Below are 17978 nucleotides of genomic sequence, written 5' to 3'. Positions count from 1 at the left end.
TCCTTACATAGAGTCCTATAAAATGGGACCATGGCAAAAGTATATAAAATATAAAAAACTGACAAACAGGCCAGGCGTGGTGGCTCACGCCTGAAATCCTAGCACTCTGGGAGGCCGAGGCAGGAGTATCGCTCAAGGTCAGGAGTTCGAAACCAGCCTGAGCAAGAGCTAGACCTCCGTCTCTACTAAAAATAGACAGAAATTAATTGACCAACTAAAAATATATATACAAAAAATTAGCCAGGCATGGTGGCACATGCCTGTAGTCCCAGCTACTCGGGAGTCTGAGGCGGTAGGATCACTTGAGCCCAGGAGTTTGAGGTTGCTGTGAGCTAGGCTGATGCCATGGCACTCACTCTAGCCTGGGCAACAAAGTGTGACTCTGTCTCAAAAACAAACAAACAAACAAACAAAAAAACAAAACAAAAAGCAAAATTGATAAATACCTCTATTCTTTTCCTTCTTTTATCATTATTTTCAGTAACTCATGTTAATTACTTTTCACTAAAGAAATTATGGAAGCTTTCTTTTGTTTTCTTTACATTTTATCTCCTTAGGTTATTTTTCAAAGTCAATTAATTGCTAAACTCTTCCTTTTAACATACCTTATAGTTTGCACATTTCTTTTTGAAAGGCTAATCTTCTCATTCTAATGTGGTTCTCCTTTTTATAAAACTTTGCCCTTTACCTTGTCAAAATTAAGATCAAAATTGACTTGGCACTTATGTATAAAAGATTTTTTCATTTATGATCAAAATTAGTCCATTAAAGTTGACTTGAAGATAAAATTATGGATGTGGTATAATGCATTCTTTGGTTCAAATTATAGATGTGTTTCTAGATTCCTTTTACATTTTTTAAAAAAGGCAATTTCATATTTATTATGTAAATAATATTTGTTGACATATACATAAGAGCTTATTAGTACTTATTGCAAATTTTTAAAATAAGCCCTAGGTTTTGATGAGAACTATATACAATCTAGATTCCATAAATTTTGAAGCTTTAGCATTTATTATACTGTCTAAGAATGAAATACTTATATGTAAATAGTATAGAATAAATTCAAAGCTGATTAGTCTGATTTAAATCTTGTGTTTTTTATATGTTGGGGCTTTCCTATTGAGAATTATTGAAATTCATGTGCCTGGTAAAATTAACAAATACTCTTTAGTAATGGTTAATGGGATGAAGCTAACAGGTTTCCTTTTTCGTTTAGATCTTGTGTTGTACTAGAAATTTCAAAAGAAATATATTTCTTACAAAATATAAGCAATGAATCATAAGAAGATGAAAGTCACATATATATGAAATATAAGAAAAAGACTTTTTAGTTAAAACCTCAGAAAATATTAATTAATGTAAAACAAATGGAGTATAAGAGTACTAATGAGATGCCAAAGGAAGAGAAATCAGTGTAATGTAGGTTAGTCTGGAGAAACTGTCCTAGAGGATGTAAGTTTTGGAATGCGTGTAAAGGAGGATGGTTGGCATATTCTTATTATCTCTTGGCCCTTCACACTAGCCTAATGATAAACAGAAACCTTTTTTAAAAAAAAATGCTTGTAAGCCATCTCTAACTTTACCAGGGAGAAATAAAGAAGTCTAACAAAATTGTCTGTCTTAAGATTTTTTTATCTACTGGTTAAGAAGTGACAAGTAATGGTCAGATTAAAATATCCCATTGTTTTGTAGCTAAAGATCTGTGAGAAATCTAATTGCATTTCTACTTTGAATACTGACATTGCATTTCCATCTCTTCCCTGCCCTTACCCCTCAAGAAACACTGGATACTTTGGAAAAGTGGGTGACTGAAATCTTCTCTCAGATACCAAACAAGTAAGATATTTATTTTCATAAATCATATACCTTTAGAGTTAGAGAGACCATATCTTAAATGAATCCAAACAATGTTTTTCTTTTGTTTTTTAAACAGGTGATAAAATTAAGTCCTAAACAGGTTTAATAACTTTCTCAGGATCACACAGCTTTTAAGTGGGAAAAATGAGATAAGAACCCAAGTTTCCATAGTTTCTGTAGTTCAAAATTTACATTCATTCAGTTTTTCTGTGGTATAAGAGAAAGTGTTGTATTGAGAGGCAGAGTATGTATACTTATGTCCCTCCCTTACTTCAGAACAAATTATGTTCTGAAAGTTTGTTTTTTAAGTCAGTTGTTTGGATCTTGGACTCTTTTTCCCTATAAAAGAAATCATCTTTTAGATAATGACTTTTCTGTATATCCTGAAAAACTTATTTCATACAGTTGAACCAAACGATCTCTTACAAGAAATTGTACATGGAGTTTCAGTTCAGGATGCTTTAAGCATTTTTTGTCCACCTCAAATTCATCAAAATAATGCTAATATTTATAAGATACTTTCCTGTTATATTTTTGTTACAAAGAACACAAAATATTTAATTTTGAAGCAGCTTAAGTATTTCTTCCCACACCTAGCAGTTTGCATTTTAATAAATCAGATTTTTTTCCTTGCATCAGGTGAGTAAGCTAGTGGTGTTTTCCAGTTTTTCTTCTAATACATAATTATTTTAAACTTATGAAAGTCAGAAAAATTTGTAATAACAATTGATTGGTTATTATTCTCTTGCCATTATATAAATTTCCATTGATAATTAGCAGGGTTTTTTTATGTATCAAAAGGCAATGAAAGCCAGGCGTGGTGGCTCATGCCTGTAATCCTAGCACTCTGGTAGGCCAAGGTGGGAGGATTGCTTGAAGTCAGGAGTTCGAAACAAGCCTGAGCGAGACCCCATCTCTACTAAAAATAGGAAGAAATTAATTGACCAACTAAAAAATATGTACAAAAAATTAGCCAGGCATGGTGGCGCATGCCTGTAGTCCCAGCTACTTGGGAGGCTGAGGCAGTAGGATCACTTGAGCCCAGGAGTTTGAGGTTGCTGTGAGCTAGGCTGATGCCATGGCACTCACTCTAGCCTGGGCAACAAAGTGAGACTCTGTCTCAAAAAAAAAAAAAAAAAAAAAATAGGCAGTGAAAGCCATGTCAAATTTGTGGAGGGTTTATTTTTTATTTTGTTTTTCTGATAAGTGCATGTGAGCTATGGAAATGTCAAATGGCAGATGGGAAATGTCTTTCATTGTAAAACTTTACCGATAAAGTTTTATATTTACTAGAGGAATTCATTAGGTTCTGTCAGTCCCTGATAAGCATTTTAAAAATTCTGTTAAATATTATTCACTAATAACTTTGTTCCTTAATCAGACATGTTAAAAAGTCTTCAAGGCATTTAATATAATACTAATTTGTATTGACCATGTTTGGGAAGAAATATTAAAGTTACGATATTTTTAACCGGATCAGAAACGCTTGAAAAGGGGTATTTATGCCAAGTTGTATAAATGCCACAGTGTCTAATATAGTACTTTATACCTAATAGTCACTTTTTGTATATTTGTTGGATTAAAAAAGTATTATTTGTAGCATAATTTTCTTTCTGAAATGTCTTTGTATAGGAAGAAAACTGAAATTGAATGGGTCTGATAGAGGCAGTAAATATTGGGGAGAGGACTTCCTATCTGTTAGACATCCCTAAAGATACTGCTCATAAAGGCATTTGCCAATTAAATTTTAATGTATTTGTTTTATTTTCAGTGGGTTACCCAAACCAAACTTTGGCCATTTAACGGATCCATTTGACACACCAGCATTTAACAAACTTTATAGAGGTTTGTGAACCAAAGGTTTAAAACTGTTTGAAATAACGTTAGCACATTCTCTAAAACTTAATTGAGGCTGCCAATTTTCTCTGAAAATGAAAACACAACAGAAAGTATAGTTGGGTTGGAAAGGGAGTAGATGGGCAATGGAGATCCATTTAGGCCACTGACTAGCTGCAAATTGGTTGATTCTAATGTCCTGCTACTATTTGAGACTGTTTCATGCTTTCTCCTTGTTTTACCCTTGTTCCCTTTTGTTCTTTGGGTTTTTGTCTCTTTCCTATTTTCTTATATTTATATTCTGTCCTTTTTTGCCTTTAAAAGAGAGAAAAATAGAGGCGAGCGAAAACACTTTGGAAATTGTTTCCTTTTTAACTTCATTATGAAAATAGTATTTGTTAAGTAAAGAAAAATTTAAAGTAAAGTATCAAGAAATAGGCTGGGCGCGGTGGCTCATGCCTGTAATCCTAGCATTCTGGGAGGCCAAGGCGGGAGAATCGCTTGAGGTCAGAAGTTTAAGACCAGCCTGGGCAAGAGGGAGACCTGAACTCTATCAAAAATAGAGAAATTAGCCAGGCATCGTGGCAAATGCCTGTAGTCCCAGCTACTCTGGAAGCTGAGGCAGGAGAATTGCTTGAGGCCAAGAGTGTAAGGTTGCAGTGAGCTATGATGACACCACTGCATTCTACCCAGGGTGACAGAGTGAGACCCTGTCTCCAAAAAAATATAAAAAGAAAGAAGGAGAAAAATCACCATTAAATCTTACCATCCAGAGAAGTCATTTTTGCCAGATTTCCTTTTGATTTTTTATAGGTATATTTTCTTAACATAGTTGAGATTATAAATTATATACACACTTCTGTCTCCTGTTTTTTTTCCATTTAATGTTATATCTATAATAACTATATAATGAGTCATCATGTGATTAAGCTATAATTTACTTAACAATTTGCCCAGAGCGAATATTTCAGAAATATTCTGAATTCACCATTTCTCTTTCTGTCTTTTTAATATGGCAGATTTTTTTCTCTTTTCCCTAATTGCGTTAGATATTTCCTCCTTCTCCTTCACCGCTTTGCCAGTTTCTTTTCTCTTCTCTTCCTCTGATTAATGACTATTATGTCACACCCTTTCTGCTGCTGGCTCTATTCTGTTAAGCTGACTCTTCCCAGAAATAGCTTATGTTCAATTGTATTCTTTCTGGCTTTAGATTTCCTATTCATAGAATAATAGTACTGGGAACAATCTTAGAGATACGTTAGCCCAACTCATTCAATTTAACCATGAGAAAACAGATTCAGAAAGATTTAAATACAAGTGATTTTCTCAAGATCATATAAGCACATGCAGCAAAATAGTGATAGGGCTGGATTTCAGCCATGGGTCTCCTTTCATGCAAGAAAGGATCCTTCCTTAGCAGCATTTTGTATTCTCATAGTTCTTGTATCCCTACTTTGTCTGTCTGTGAAACCCAATCAAAAAGAAAAATTGCATTATTCAAATTGGAAAATTGGCAACTTGAAATAATAATTACCTTATATTTAAGCTTCCCCTGTTTATTGGATAATGAAATATATTGACTTTTATAAAATTCTTTTAGTGAAAGTTATGGAGAAACACTTATATCTGTTCTTCTGGTAAATATTTTTGTTTAGTTGTTCCAATCAGAAAAATTCATGCTCTGACCATCACATGGGCACTTCCCCCTCAACAGCAACATTACAGGTAAGAGTTTAAGTGAAAATTTATTTCATTAGATACTGAGTGAGTCTTGTTTTTAAAGCATGGTTTAAGTTTGGGGATTCTGAATTTATAAACATAGGTAATGTAACCTGGAACTTGATTACTCCTAGAGTTTTCAAGCCTTGCTATGTATTTTATTGTCTTTTTGGGTATAAAACTAGAATTTTCTTGTAACTAATTGTCTTTCCTGAGTCTTTGAAATTGTGTGTAATGTGAATGCTAACTTTTGTAATTATTTTCTTTAGTACTTTGAGTAAAAAAATATGTTAACTTATGATTTATTTGGCAGTGGCCAACATTTACTTTGATCTTGTCAAAAAGTAAAGTTAAATAATTTGGACCTGGAGTATGACTAGCACATAAATTCTAAGAATTTTCTCCTTTGAGTCAGGGCAGGTTTATACGAAAACTAGGAAAAGATTTCTACTTATCTGTATGGTTATCACAAGGCCAAGCAGTTCTTTAAAGGATCAATCCATGCCTACAAATGTTTTTCTAATTAGAAATAAATGCTAATGAACTGATAAAAATTTAACTTATTTTTTAAAACCACTGCCAACAAAACAAAACTGTTAGGACACACATACACATACACAGAGTAAAGGGAAACAAAGAATGTGTATTGCTTGAGCTGAGTAAAAAATGCTTTTTGTCACTTATGTATTAGAATATTCAAGATATCAAGTCCCATAAAGTTAACAAAAACAGTATGCCTCTATTGAGCAAATAAAGAAAATGTGAATTGACAGCTAGCTGCTTTGTTCCTGTGCTCAAAGTCTTATATATGTCCTTTGGGTATTAACATATTGAATGTAAAGCACATATCTTTTTTATGGAAATGGGATTACACTATATATACTATTAACAAAGCCTTGTTTACCCTTTGATTGATTACTAAAATAGTTCATTGTGCCAAGTTTGAAAATTACTGAGAAGTAGAAAAACTATCCATGATTCTGTTTTCCAAAGACTACTAACATGTCCAGTTGTTTTTTTAATGGGTTGTTTATATTTGTTTTTTTTTTTTTTTTTTTTTTTTGAGACAGAGTCTCACTTTGTTGTCCAGGCTAGAGTGAGTGCCGTGGCGTCAGCCTCGCTCACAGCAACCTCAAACTCCTGGGCTCGAGTGATCCTTCTGCCTCAGCCTCCCGAGTAGCTGGGACTACAGGCATGCGCCACCATGCCCGGCTTATTTTTTATATATATATATCAGTTGGCCAATTAATTTCTTTCTGTTTATAGTAGAGACGGGGTCTCGCTCTTGCTCAGGCTGGTTTTGAACTCCTGACCTCGAGCAATCCGCCCGCCTCGGCCTCCCAAGAGCTAGGATTACAGGCGTGAGCCACAGCGCCCGGCCTATATTTGTTTTAATGTGATGTTCATCATAAGTTATTTTGATCCCTCAAATATGAATTTTCAGTAAATTAGCTTTTGGGGGGAGCCATTTTTTTTTTTTTTTTTACAAAGAACCAAAGTATTTATCCTCCAGAGTTATCAAGCATAGTATAATTAGCTTTGTTCAGATACAAATGTTATATAATCAGCTGGGCTCCTTCATTAACTGCTTTTGCTCCTTTGCATCAGTCTTAGTACATATGCATGTAATTCAATTTGTATTTTAAACAATGTTGTGTAGGTTTTGAGGATTGCTTAACATAGTTGAAATTTTAATATTATATCTTTTTTTTTTATTTCGGCATATTATGGGGGTACAGATTTTAAGGTTTCAATAAATGCCCTTTCCCCCCACCCCCATGATATTATATCTTGACTTTTAAGAATTTGCTGAATTTTATTCTATAACCTAATTAGATTTCCTCATGTACAAAAAATACACAGAAAACCTTATTTTTCTGTATATCTTCGTTTTAGTAGGAATACATTTTGAAAATTAAAGTAGAAGCCAGTAGGAAAAGAATAGTTGAATAGCATTTATATATAGGTATTAGACTACTATATGATTAGCATTAATATATGATAAAGCATTTTCACAACTGTTACTGCATTTTCACAAAAACTCTTTGAGTAAGTATATAGGCAAGTAAAGAGAAAAAGCAAATATGGTGAAGTTAAGTATCTTTCTCAAGGTCATGAATTTACTTAAAGGAAAAACTAAAACAAGAACTTAGATTCTCTGACTTTTAGAGCAACACATTTCACTTTACCACAGAGCCTGATGCAGTACTGAAAACTTTTACAGATGAAGAGTGAGTCATATCTGGATTAGGTTCTAAAATGATAATCTATATTATTTCCATTTTGAGTGAAACAAAAATCAAAGATTTTATTATGAAAGGAGGTAAGTTTGGTGTCCAGGAGAAAAAGTAGTGGCTTTAACAGTGATTTCAGATGAAGTTGTTAAATTTTACCGTAGTCTTTGTTTTTATCTTGCTGCTGTTAAATTAATTGCAATTTCATGTTAGTGGATTAATGGGAGAATAAGTTTATAATTATATTCTCAAATATTGTAGTCTTAGAGGTAAGATTTTCTAATGTATTTGTATTTTGATTTTTTAAATTTCTGATCTTAAAATTTTTTTTTAAGAGTGAAGCCACTTCATTATATCTCCTGGCTGGTTGGACATGAAGGCAAAGGCAGCATTCTTTCTTACCTTAGAAAAAAGCAAGTATTCAATTAATAAGTATTTTCAGTGTAGCAATCTCTGAAAAATAATAGACAATAAGTGTTATATAACAGATTCTTTTGCTTTAGCTGCTAGGAAGCATAGAATTAGGTTTAATGCTTAATTATAATTATCTTAATAATCTAAATTATTTTAATGGCTATATTATATTTGTATATTTTCTTGTACGCTACCTTTTAGTCCATGTTGAAAGTTATTATAGACTAAAAATTAAGCCAAATTGGTATAAATAAAAAGTCTACAGAGAACACAAATTGAAGAAAAAAAAAGAAAGTAATTATACACAAAACTTTAAAAATTATAAGTGAAACTAATAGATTGCAGAATTATAAAAGGGCTAACTCTAATCAAGAATTTGGATTTGACTGAATAGTAAGGAAGTCAATTATTTAAATGCTATGGATCTCTGGGCTTTCCAACCCAAAAGGTGGACTTTAATGAAAACTTCATTGGGCAGATAAATTATAATAAATATGTGGGACTGTGAATGGTTTATGCAACTATATTAGCAGAATGTTTCCTATTGCATTTAAGCACTTGCTTAAGTCACCTATAGCCAAAGAATAGAAATATAACTTTAAAATAAAGACCAGTACATTAAGGTAATTCCTTGTTTGATTTTTTTTTTTACACTGATTAGTTTGGCATGGAAAGGTAGATGAGAAATTTAAATAAGTACTTTAATTGGTGTATACTAGAACATTCAAAGAAAGCTGAGAGGGCAGTTGTGACAGGATAGAATAAATGAATGATATTGGATACATATACCTTTCACAGTATATGTAATATTCTTTGAGATGTGCACAGTCTTTCTCCCTTACTGAACTTTATTAGAATTTCATACTGTTTATTCTGATGTCCTCCCCACTTATTTTAGGTTTTCAGTACTATTCTAGTCAGAAACAGATACAGTCTCATTGCTTCATTTTTAGACAACCTATGTTAGGGCAACTGACAGTCTCAAAGAGCTGACTTGACAGTCTAAGTAGGGATGTATTTTTGAAGTGTTTTTAAGGCTTCTCCTAGGAGACAGGTTCAAAAATGATAAGTGAAGTGCCTCCCAGCAACCGTAATTTTAATATTTTGTGCTGTTCTCTTCAATAAGAATTGCTTTGGCTTCGTATAACTGTTGATGTTTTACTATACTGCATTATCTGTCACTGTTTTCATTAAACAAATAAAGACTGATATTATTTCCTTCTGATAATTTCCTAAATGTAGTATAATTTCTTGAGAGGTCTTGTGCTTTTAAAATTTATACTTTTAAACTTACTGTTGGAAAGTACATGTTTACATCAAATGATGAGGTTCCCAAATTTTACATAGAAAGTGTATCTATTTTGTTAATTTGATGTGTTTGTAGACCATTAATCCATAGACATTGATTGCATTAATTTTTCCCCATCTGTAGGTGCTGGGCTCTTGCACTGTTTGGTGGAAATGGTGAGACAGGGTTTGAGCAAAATTCGACTTATTCGGTGTTCAGCATTTCTATTACATTGACTGATGAGGGTTATGAACATTTCTATGAGGTAAATAATTAAATTGGACTTTTTCTTTTATGTACATACCAATTTTTGTGCAAGACTAACCTGATGTTTTGTTTTTAGGTTGCTCATACTGTCTTCCAGTATTTAAAAATGCTACAGAAGCTAGGCCCAGAAAAAAGGTAATAAATATTTCTTACAATGAGGCCAGGAGTCAATCCTAATACATTTTAAGCCTTCATACTGCCAGTGGACATGCTTTAGTCCTGCCTTGATGGTTTTCCAGGCATTTCCTACTCTGTTTCCTTTACTGGCTCCATATCCTTATTCCTTTTATATATGAATGTACACTAAGATTTTACATTTATATGGCCATCCCCTTTATTTTTATGCTTCTCTTTTGTTCTTGATGATTCTAATGGGAAAGTTTAATATATCTTCTAATTATAGTTTTCCCTTTCACAGAATTTTTGAGGAGATTCAGAAAATTGAGGATAATGAATTTCATTACCAAGAACAGGTACTAGGAATCAAATTCTTTTTGAATGTTATCTGTGATCAAGTTGAAACTGGTGTGGACATTGTTCCTCTTTTTGGAAGTGTCATTAGAGTTTTAATTCTGCCACTCTCTGTCATGTGAGTTTCAAGATGGCCTTGAAGCTATCTGAAAATTAACTCTTGTGTATTTGAGTATTTATATTGAGTAACAGTGAGAGGATTTAGGTGGATGACATAGATCATGTAAGTGTGCTAATCAATTTGTCTGTGTTGCCATCCATCTGTCTTGTCTGTCTCTTCAGTAAACGTTCAGGGAGAGCTTGGTATGGTATTTGATATTTTGGCAATTCAAATACTGTGAAGACATTCTATAAGGTAATTTATAGTTCATTTTCCTTGATCAGGGAAGGCTTTGTGGATGTAATCAATTTGAATTGAATTTTGCATCAGAAAATGAGGTTTGGATAAGGTTTGGTTACATTCTAGGTAGTGGGAGACAGATAAGTAAGGAACTCTGGGGTATTGTGAAAAACTTAATGATCCTGTGTAGCATAAGGGTATATGAAAGGAAGGTATCATATAAGGCCTTTAAAAACATAGGTTTATTTTTTAACCCCTTTTGTGCCTTGGATCCCTTTGGAATTCTGTTGAATCCTGTGGACACCCCCTCAGAATAATACTTCATCCTCTCAACTTTTTAAACTTTCAGGAAAATTGCTATGGTAGTACAATGATTACTGGTATATCCCTCACCTAGATTCACCAATTGTGTATAAGTACTCACTTCCTTATATATGAGTGTATGTATATATTTTTTCCCTGAACCATTTGAGAATTAATTATAGATATCATGATACTTTAAATGTTTTTTAGCATGTATATGCTGCAAAGGCATCCTTTTGCATAACCTCAATACAGTTGTCACAGTTGGGAAATTTAACATTGAAACAATACTGTTAGTTAATATACAGTCCGTAGAATAGTGTTTTTAAATGGATAAAATAAAGGAATATTGAAATAAAGCGTTAAAAATGGTAAAAACAGCAGTAAATGTCTTTTACTATATTAAATGACAAGATCTAGTTGTAGGTCTAATAATTATAATTTTTAAGTGCAATGAATATAAATGATGTTTTGAGATATCTGCAATAACTGTATTGTGATTTCTATTGGTGATAGGCATAGATATTGATAATACTACTATGGTCTGTTATCTATATTCATAATTGATAAAAAAGGCTAAATTAGAGATTAGTGAAAATAAATATGTAATTTCTTTAAAACCAAATTCATAGATCGCCCTGAACTTGTCCACTGACACCTTGTGGGGAATGTGTATGGGCTCTAGATTTAAGAGCCCCTGATTTATAACCAGTTCATAGAATATCTTGAAAGCTGGTTTTTTGGATCATCACCAGAGACTATTCCCTAAATATTAATTATAAGCAGGGAAGACTTAAGTACACAAGGGCAAGGTTATAAAAACTATAGGTTTCCAGTTGCTGTTGACACCTATGTAATAATCTGCTCTATATGCTTGAAAAGAAGTCATTTGAAATAAAAATCTTATTCAGTGGAAATAGAAAATAGGCTGCTATGGCTCATGTTAGCCATTAGAGGGTCCTATAGACGCTCCTCTCTATAAATAGATCGATATGTTTAGCACCCACAAGTCCTGCCATCCTCCTTACCAGGAGTGGTTTTGTTAGTGTACTCCTCAGCTGTGGCACAACATGTGAGCCAGAACTATGGCAGGGAAGGAGTGGGAGTGAGAATTATAGACTACAACTATAAGTGATACCTAAATTCCTTTTTCCTGGGATCAGCTTTTTAACATTGGTTGAGTAAATCAGTGGTCCCCAACCTTTTTGGCACCAGGGATCATTTTCATGGAAGACAGTTTTTCCATGGAGGGGTCATGTCAGAGCTCAGGTGGTGATGCAAGCGATGGGGAGCTGTTGTAAATACAGATGAAGCTTCATTTGCTTCCCCCTTCCCTTCCTAAGTTTCATGGACAACAATTTTTTCAACAATTATGGGGAGGATGGGAGGGGAGGGACCCAGGGTGGGTGTGTGGGGTGGGGCAGAAGTCTGCGCCCTGATCCCTAATAGGCCATGGATTGGTATCAGTCTGCAGCCAGAGTTTTCACTTTGCTTTTCCAGCTCCTTAGCAAGATATTTCAAGTTATCTTTTTATTGCCATTTCCCCATTTTGTAGCTCCTCATTTTTTTCATCTTTGGCAATATTTATGAATACTTGTCTTGAGTTAAAAACATGAGTCTAAAACATCTTAGAGTAAAACCTAACCAGTGCAACATCGGAACAAAGGAAACCTTTTTGTCTGCATGAACTGCTAAATTAAAAGGTTGGATTGTTTCTGTTTTTAGTTTTATACATCTGTCTTAAAGTTGGGATGTCTTCTCTTCAGACTTTTTTATAGCCTTCATTGATAAAGGCATATAGGAATACCCTTTCAAACTATTCAAATTATTTTTTCAATTAAGAAATTAAAATTTTTTTTAAATTTCACACAGTAATTTGGACATGGTGTGTCTTATAAATCAACTATTTGAACTAAAGTATGATGAGAAAAGCTATTTTGTTTAATTAAGTACTTTTCTGTAAGCAGAAAAACAGGACCAATAATGTAATAATTAATAGTGGAAGGCAGTGAGAGTTTATAGTAGACAAAAAATTAAAAGGTAAGCATTAACAAATATTGGAGAGGATATGAAAAATTGGAACCCTTTGTATATTGCTAGTGAGAACAGTAAATGGCACAACTATTTTGGAAAACATTTTGTCAGTTTCTTAAAAAGCTAAACATAGAATTACCATATGAGCCAGCAATTCCACTCTTAAGTATATACCCAAGAGAATTAAAAACATTTGTCCACACAAAAACTTGTACCATCATAGCAGCATTATTCATTATAGCCAAAAAGTGGAAACAACCCACATGTCCATAAACTGATGGAGAAATGAATGTAGAATGTGCATATTATAGAATATTAATCAGTGATAAAAAAGAGTGTGATTCATGCTACAGCATGGAAGAACCTTGAAAACATAATGCTAAATGAAAGAAGCCAGACACAAAAAGTCACATATTTTATGAGTTCACTTATGTGAAATACCCAGAATTGGTAAATTCATAGAGACAGCCAGAAAACTGCTGTTGGGAGCTGTGGGGGATAAGAAATGGGGGACAATTGCATAATGGATGTGAGGTTTCCTTTTGGAGTGATGAAAGTGTCCTGGAACTAGATAGTGGTAGTGCTTGCACAACTTTGTGAAAATACTAAAAACCACTGAATTATACAATTTAAAAGGGTGAATTTTATGGTATGTGAATTTTATCTTTAAAAAATGTAAAGGATAATATTTAAGTGTTTTTCTCCAATACCTTCTCTGTTGCCTTGGCTTCAAAGATCTGCTTTCAGCCAGGGTCCTTGGTGCTTTCTCGTAGGAAATACCTGTGAATCACTCAGTTTTATACTATGCTGATTAGAGCAATTAACTTAGAAGTAAGTAGCTAGTGAAAATAACTAGTTAAAAACACGACAACAGGGTGGGAGGAGTCATCTTCAACAATAATGATGGCACTTTAGTGACTAGCCACTTGGATGGTTTAATAATGGTTCCAGAAAGAGGGGAAGTTAACAGTAAATCTTTCCTTTTTCTTTATTCTATTTTTGTATGAAAATGTAGTAGATAACATATACCGATGGTCTCTGGGTTGATCATGTCTCATTTCTCCTCCACAATGTAGTAACCTTCACTTTTGTTCTGTTTCCATTAGATGAGAAACATCCCATATTGTCTAGTGAAGGACTGAGTAGTGTGGTGTTTTAGGAAGAGTACGTGGATATGTTAGGAGGCCAGAGTTGTAGTGTCTACTCTGCCTGTCATTTACTTACTGTGTGACCGTGGGCAAGTCATCTAATCAATCTGAGTATATTTCTTCATTGTAAACATGGGAATGCATTTTTGGTATCTGAAAGACCTATCATTTCTAATATTCTGTGTATCTGGATGCTCAGTAAATACTTGTATTGATTGCTTTCCTCTGGAAAAGTATTCCCATTTCATAGATCGTAGAACTTGTGGTTATTCTTCGAGTTTTAAATTGAGATAATATACTGATTGATATAACTTTTATCTGATGACATTCATTTTTATTTCTACTTTGATTTGATTCATGCTTACACATAGTTTTTAGGTGATAGTGCTGTAGCTATAGGTCCCCTGTCTTTATTGACCTCACAATCATGTGGTAAATAAGCATTTACAGTTTGGTGTGGTGATTGCTCTTTTGAAGAAGCTGTGACATGACTAGAACCTAGTGGGTTGTAAGGCTCAGCATGTGTACCCAACACAGATTGGGTATGCATTTAAGCTCCTTAAGATAGTAGCTCTAGCTATATTTTCTTGGAATTCTGAGCATCAGATTCTTAAGCTGCAATTATACCTGGTTATATTTGTTTAGAAACTTTTGGTTTCCTTGCTTAAAAAAAATAAAGTGTTTGTATGTTGTGGCAAATTGAGGATAATAATGGAGAAGTTCTGGTATGAAATAATTTTACCTCTTTACAGACAGATCCAGTTGAGTATGTGGAAAACATGTGTGAAAACATGCAACTGTATCCACTGCAGGACTTTCTCACCGGAGATCAGCTTCTTTTTGAATACAAGCCAGAAGTAAGGAGGTTTTCACTTCTAAAACTTACTGTTAGGGAAAGAGGAATGTAAGAAAGTATGGAGATGTACTTAGGAACTGTGGGAATGGAGAAAACGTAGGATTTTTGTTCATTTAAACAAAAGAAATATCAGTAGTTTTGTGGACAGTTTCTCATGATTATGTTTTTTTTTTTTTTTTTTTTTTTTTAGACAGAGTCTCACTCTGTTGCCCTGGCTAGAGTGCTGTGTCATTAGCTTAGTTCACAGCAACCTCAAACTCCTGGGCTTAAGTGATCCTTCTGCCTCAGCCTCCCGAGTAGCTGGGACTACAGGCATGTGCCACCATGCCCGGCTAATTTTTTCTATATAGTTTTAGTTGGCCAATTAATTTCTTTCTATTTTTAGTAGAGACAGGGTCTCACCCTTGCTCAGGCTGGTTTCAAACTGACCTGACCTTGAGTGATCCGCCTGCCTTGGCCTCCCAGAGTGCTAGGATTACAGGCGTGAGCCACTGTGCCCAGCCTCATGATTATGTTTTAATATAAGAGGAGAAAATTGACCAGGCGCGGTGGCTCATGCCTGTAATCCTAGCACTCTGGGAGGCCAAGGCGGGCGGATTGCTCGAGGTAAGGAGTTCGAAACCACCCTGAGCAAGAGTGAGACCCCGTCTCTACTATAAATAAGAAAAGAAATTAATTGGCCAACTAATATATATAGAAAAAATTAGCCAGCCATGGTGGCACATGCCTGTAGCTACTCGGGAGGCTGAGGCTGAGGCATCAGGATCACTTGAGCCCAAGAGTTTGAGGTTGCTGTGACCTAGGCTGCCACCACGGCACTCACTCTAGCCTGGGCAACAAAGCGAGACTGTCTCAAAAAAAAAAGAAAAAGAGAAGAAAATCTAAGTCTTCTTAGGTACTGTATTTTTATAGTTTTTGAAGGATTGAAACATGTATTGAAATAGTTAAAGTGATTCCTAAGAATTATATGGTTTAGTTGCTAAACATACTTAAAGAGTGTTTTGCTTATCTTTTAATTAGAGTCAGCACAATTACATTTTTAATTATTTTAAAAATATTGACAAGAAAAGTATAAAATTCTCTGAATTAGAAACATTTGACTTATGGATAATATTATATACAAGTAAAAAGTTGGTCAGGAGAATAAGTCATTTTGCTTCATATAGGATAGTAGTTGTCAACCAGGGGTGTTTTTTCCCTCTAAGGGGTATTTGTCAATGTCTAGAGACATTTTGGTTGTCACAATTCAGGGGTGGGGAGTACGGTGCTCCTGGGATCTAATGGATAAAAATCAGAGATGCTGCTAAATATCCTATAATGCAGAAGACAGGCTCCCACAACAAAGAATTACCTGGCCCAAGATATTTATTAATGCTGAGATTGAAAAACTTTAGCAAAGGGTATTCCAAAACTATTCATTTTTAAAGAGGATAGGAAGAGGTCAAGGAGGAAGTAACTACCACACATTCTTGCCATCTTCTTAGGATGGTTGTGCCTAGAGGCCTGTGTGTTTTTTTCTGAATCATCATTTGTTGTTTTTTCATCAAAGGAATGGTATTTAAATGGTAGTTAGGTTTCTAAACCAACTCATAATATCCTATGTTTAATCCTTATCATAGCTGGAGGATTACTGAAGGAGGCCTTACATTGGCATTATTGTATTGATTCTTGCATACAAAGTGGAATAAAACATAACTATTAAGAGCATAATCTTTGGAATCATCTACAAACTTGGTTACAGGTCCACTTTGCCACTTCTAACTGTATTGTTCTGTACCAATTATATAATCTTTAACTTGAGCAAATTAATTAATCTTTAACTTCTGAAGTTGAGGTTATTTTCTATAAATGGATATACCTTAGGATTATTTTTAGGACTAAATGAAATAACGGATGTTAAATACTGCCTTGCACAGAGTAAAAGCTTAGTAAACAATAGCTGTTTTGGCTGCTAGTGCTGTTAATATGTAGGATATGTAGCATTTGAGATGAACACTGTTTAAAGCATTATCAAGAAACATATCTGATATTTGTCAATTATACCTCAGTAAAGCTGAAAAAAAAGTTTTTGAAACAATGATAAACTAATGAAGCTTTGTTAATTAGGGTGTTCATGGACTGTAGATAAGTATGTATTTTTTTTATTCATGACCATGTAACCAGTGTAGATAAATATTTTTAAGAACATCAAGATGCTAGGATTTTGGAGGTATCTAACAATATGAATCTGCTTTTTTAACAGAGGTATATTAGGTTAAAATTGTCATGTGTGTGTGTGTGTGTCTTTCCTGCCTTCCCCTCTTTATTAGGTCATTGCTGAAGCCCTTAATCAGCTAGTTCCTCAAAAAGCAAATCTTGTTCTACTGTCTGGTGCTAATGAGGGAAAATGTGACCTCAAGGAGAAATGGTTTGGGACTCAGTATAGTATAGAAGGTAAATATTTTAACAGTTGTCCTACTTTTAGGTATATCTGACTTACCTGGTAATTTTTATTCTCTAATTATTTTTCTGATAGTTCTTGTAGGGGGGGAAAAGTATAATTTCTTGACAGTTCCCTTTGAAATGAAAATTACTTATACTACTTTGGAGGAAGCTATTTTCTGCTATGTTTATACTTATTGGCTAGTTAAAAATCTTGTTTTGCTATTTTGGGTGCAAAATTTTGACTTCATTTTAGAAAAGTGCTTCTCAGACTTCAGTGTGCATTTGTATCACCTGAAGATCTTATTAAAATACAGATTTTGACTCAGTCGGTCTGGGTAGGGTCTGAGATTCTGCATTTCTGACAGTAACCAAGGTGATGCCAGTGCTATGGGGCACAGTTTTCCTGAGAAAGGAGGGTTGATTTTGTAAAGGCTAGTTGATGACTGGTTTGTTATTAAGAGAATTCTGAACATTGCATTGTTTATTACATCAATTTGTATTTCCTCTTTACAGATGTTGAAAACTCTTGGGCTGAACTATGGAAGAGTAATTTTGAATTAAATCCAGATCTTCATCTTCCAGCTGAAAACAAGTATATAGGTCAGTAAAATAGCAATCATTATACATATTCCATCCATGTACTAAAAATAAATAGCACTTGTATAGTATATTATGTTTTACAAAGTACCCTTTGAGTTCATATTTGAGATTTCCAGTAAAATTCTGGGATGGGCATTACTATTTTCTTTTCCAAATTCAAAACAGGCTCAAAAAAGCAAAATGA

The 17978-nt window shown here is 34.0% G+C and overlaps 1 protein-coding gene across 2 annotated transcripts in view; it reads left to right on the top strand.

Moving 5' to 3' along the window:
* Positions 1 to 17978, top strand: part of NRDC (nardilysin convertase) — a 79439-nt gene that overhangs the window by 44198 nt on the left and 17263 nt on the right. For both annotated transcript variants that reach the window (XM_012776179.3, XM_012776180.3), the window contains 10 exons: positions 1782 to 1839; positions 3632 to 3705; positions 5352 to 5421; positions 7985 to 8062; positions 9496 to 9616; positions 9695 to 9753; positions 10037 to 10091; positions 14667 to 14771; positions 17080 to 17203; positions 17708 to 17794. In XM_012776179.3, coding sequence (XP_012631633.2) covers positions 1782 to 1839; positions 3632 to 3705; positions 5352 to 5421; positions 7985 to 8062; positions 9496 to 9616; positions 9695 to 9753; positions 10037 to 10091; positions 14667 to 14771; positions 17080 to 17203; positions 17708 to 17794 — 831 coding nt within the window. The remainder of the gene's footprint in view (positions 1 to 1781; positions 1840 to 3631; positions 3706 to 5351; positions 5422 to 7984; positions 8063 to 9495; positions 9617 to 9694; positions 9754 to 10036; positions 10092 to 14666; positions 14772 to 17079; positions 17204 to 17707; positions 17795 to 17978) is intronic.

Source organism: Microcebus murinus, chromosome 2, assembly GCF_040939455.1.
Source record: "Microcebus murinus isolate Inina chromosome 2, M.murinus_Inina_mat1.0, whole genome shotgun sequence".
In the NCBI taxonomy this organism is placed as follows: Eukaryota; Metazoa; Chordata; class Mammalia; order Primates; family Cheirogaleidae; genus Microcebus; species Microcebus murinus.
This window is presented reverse-complemented; position numbering and strand designations above follow the sequence as displayed.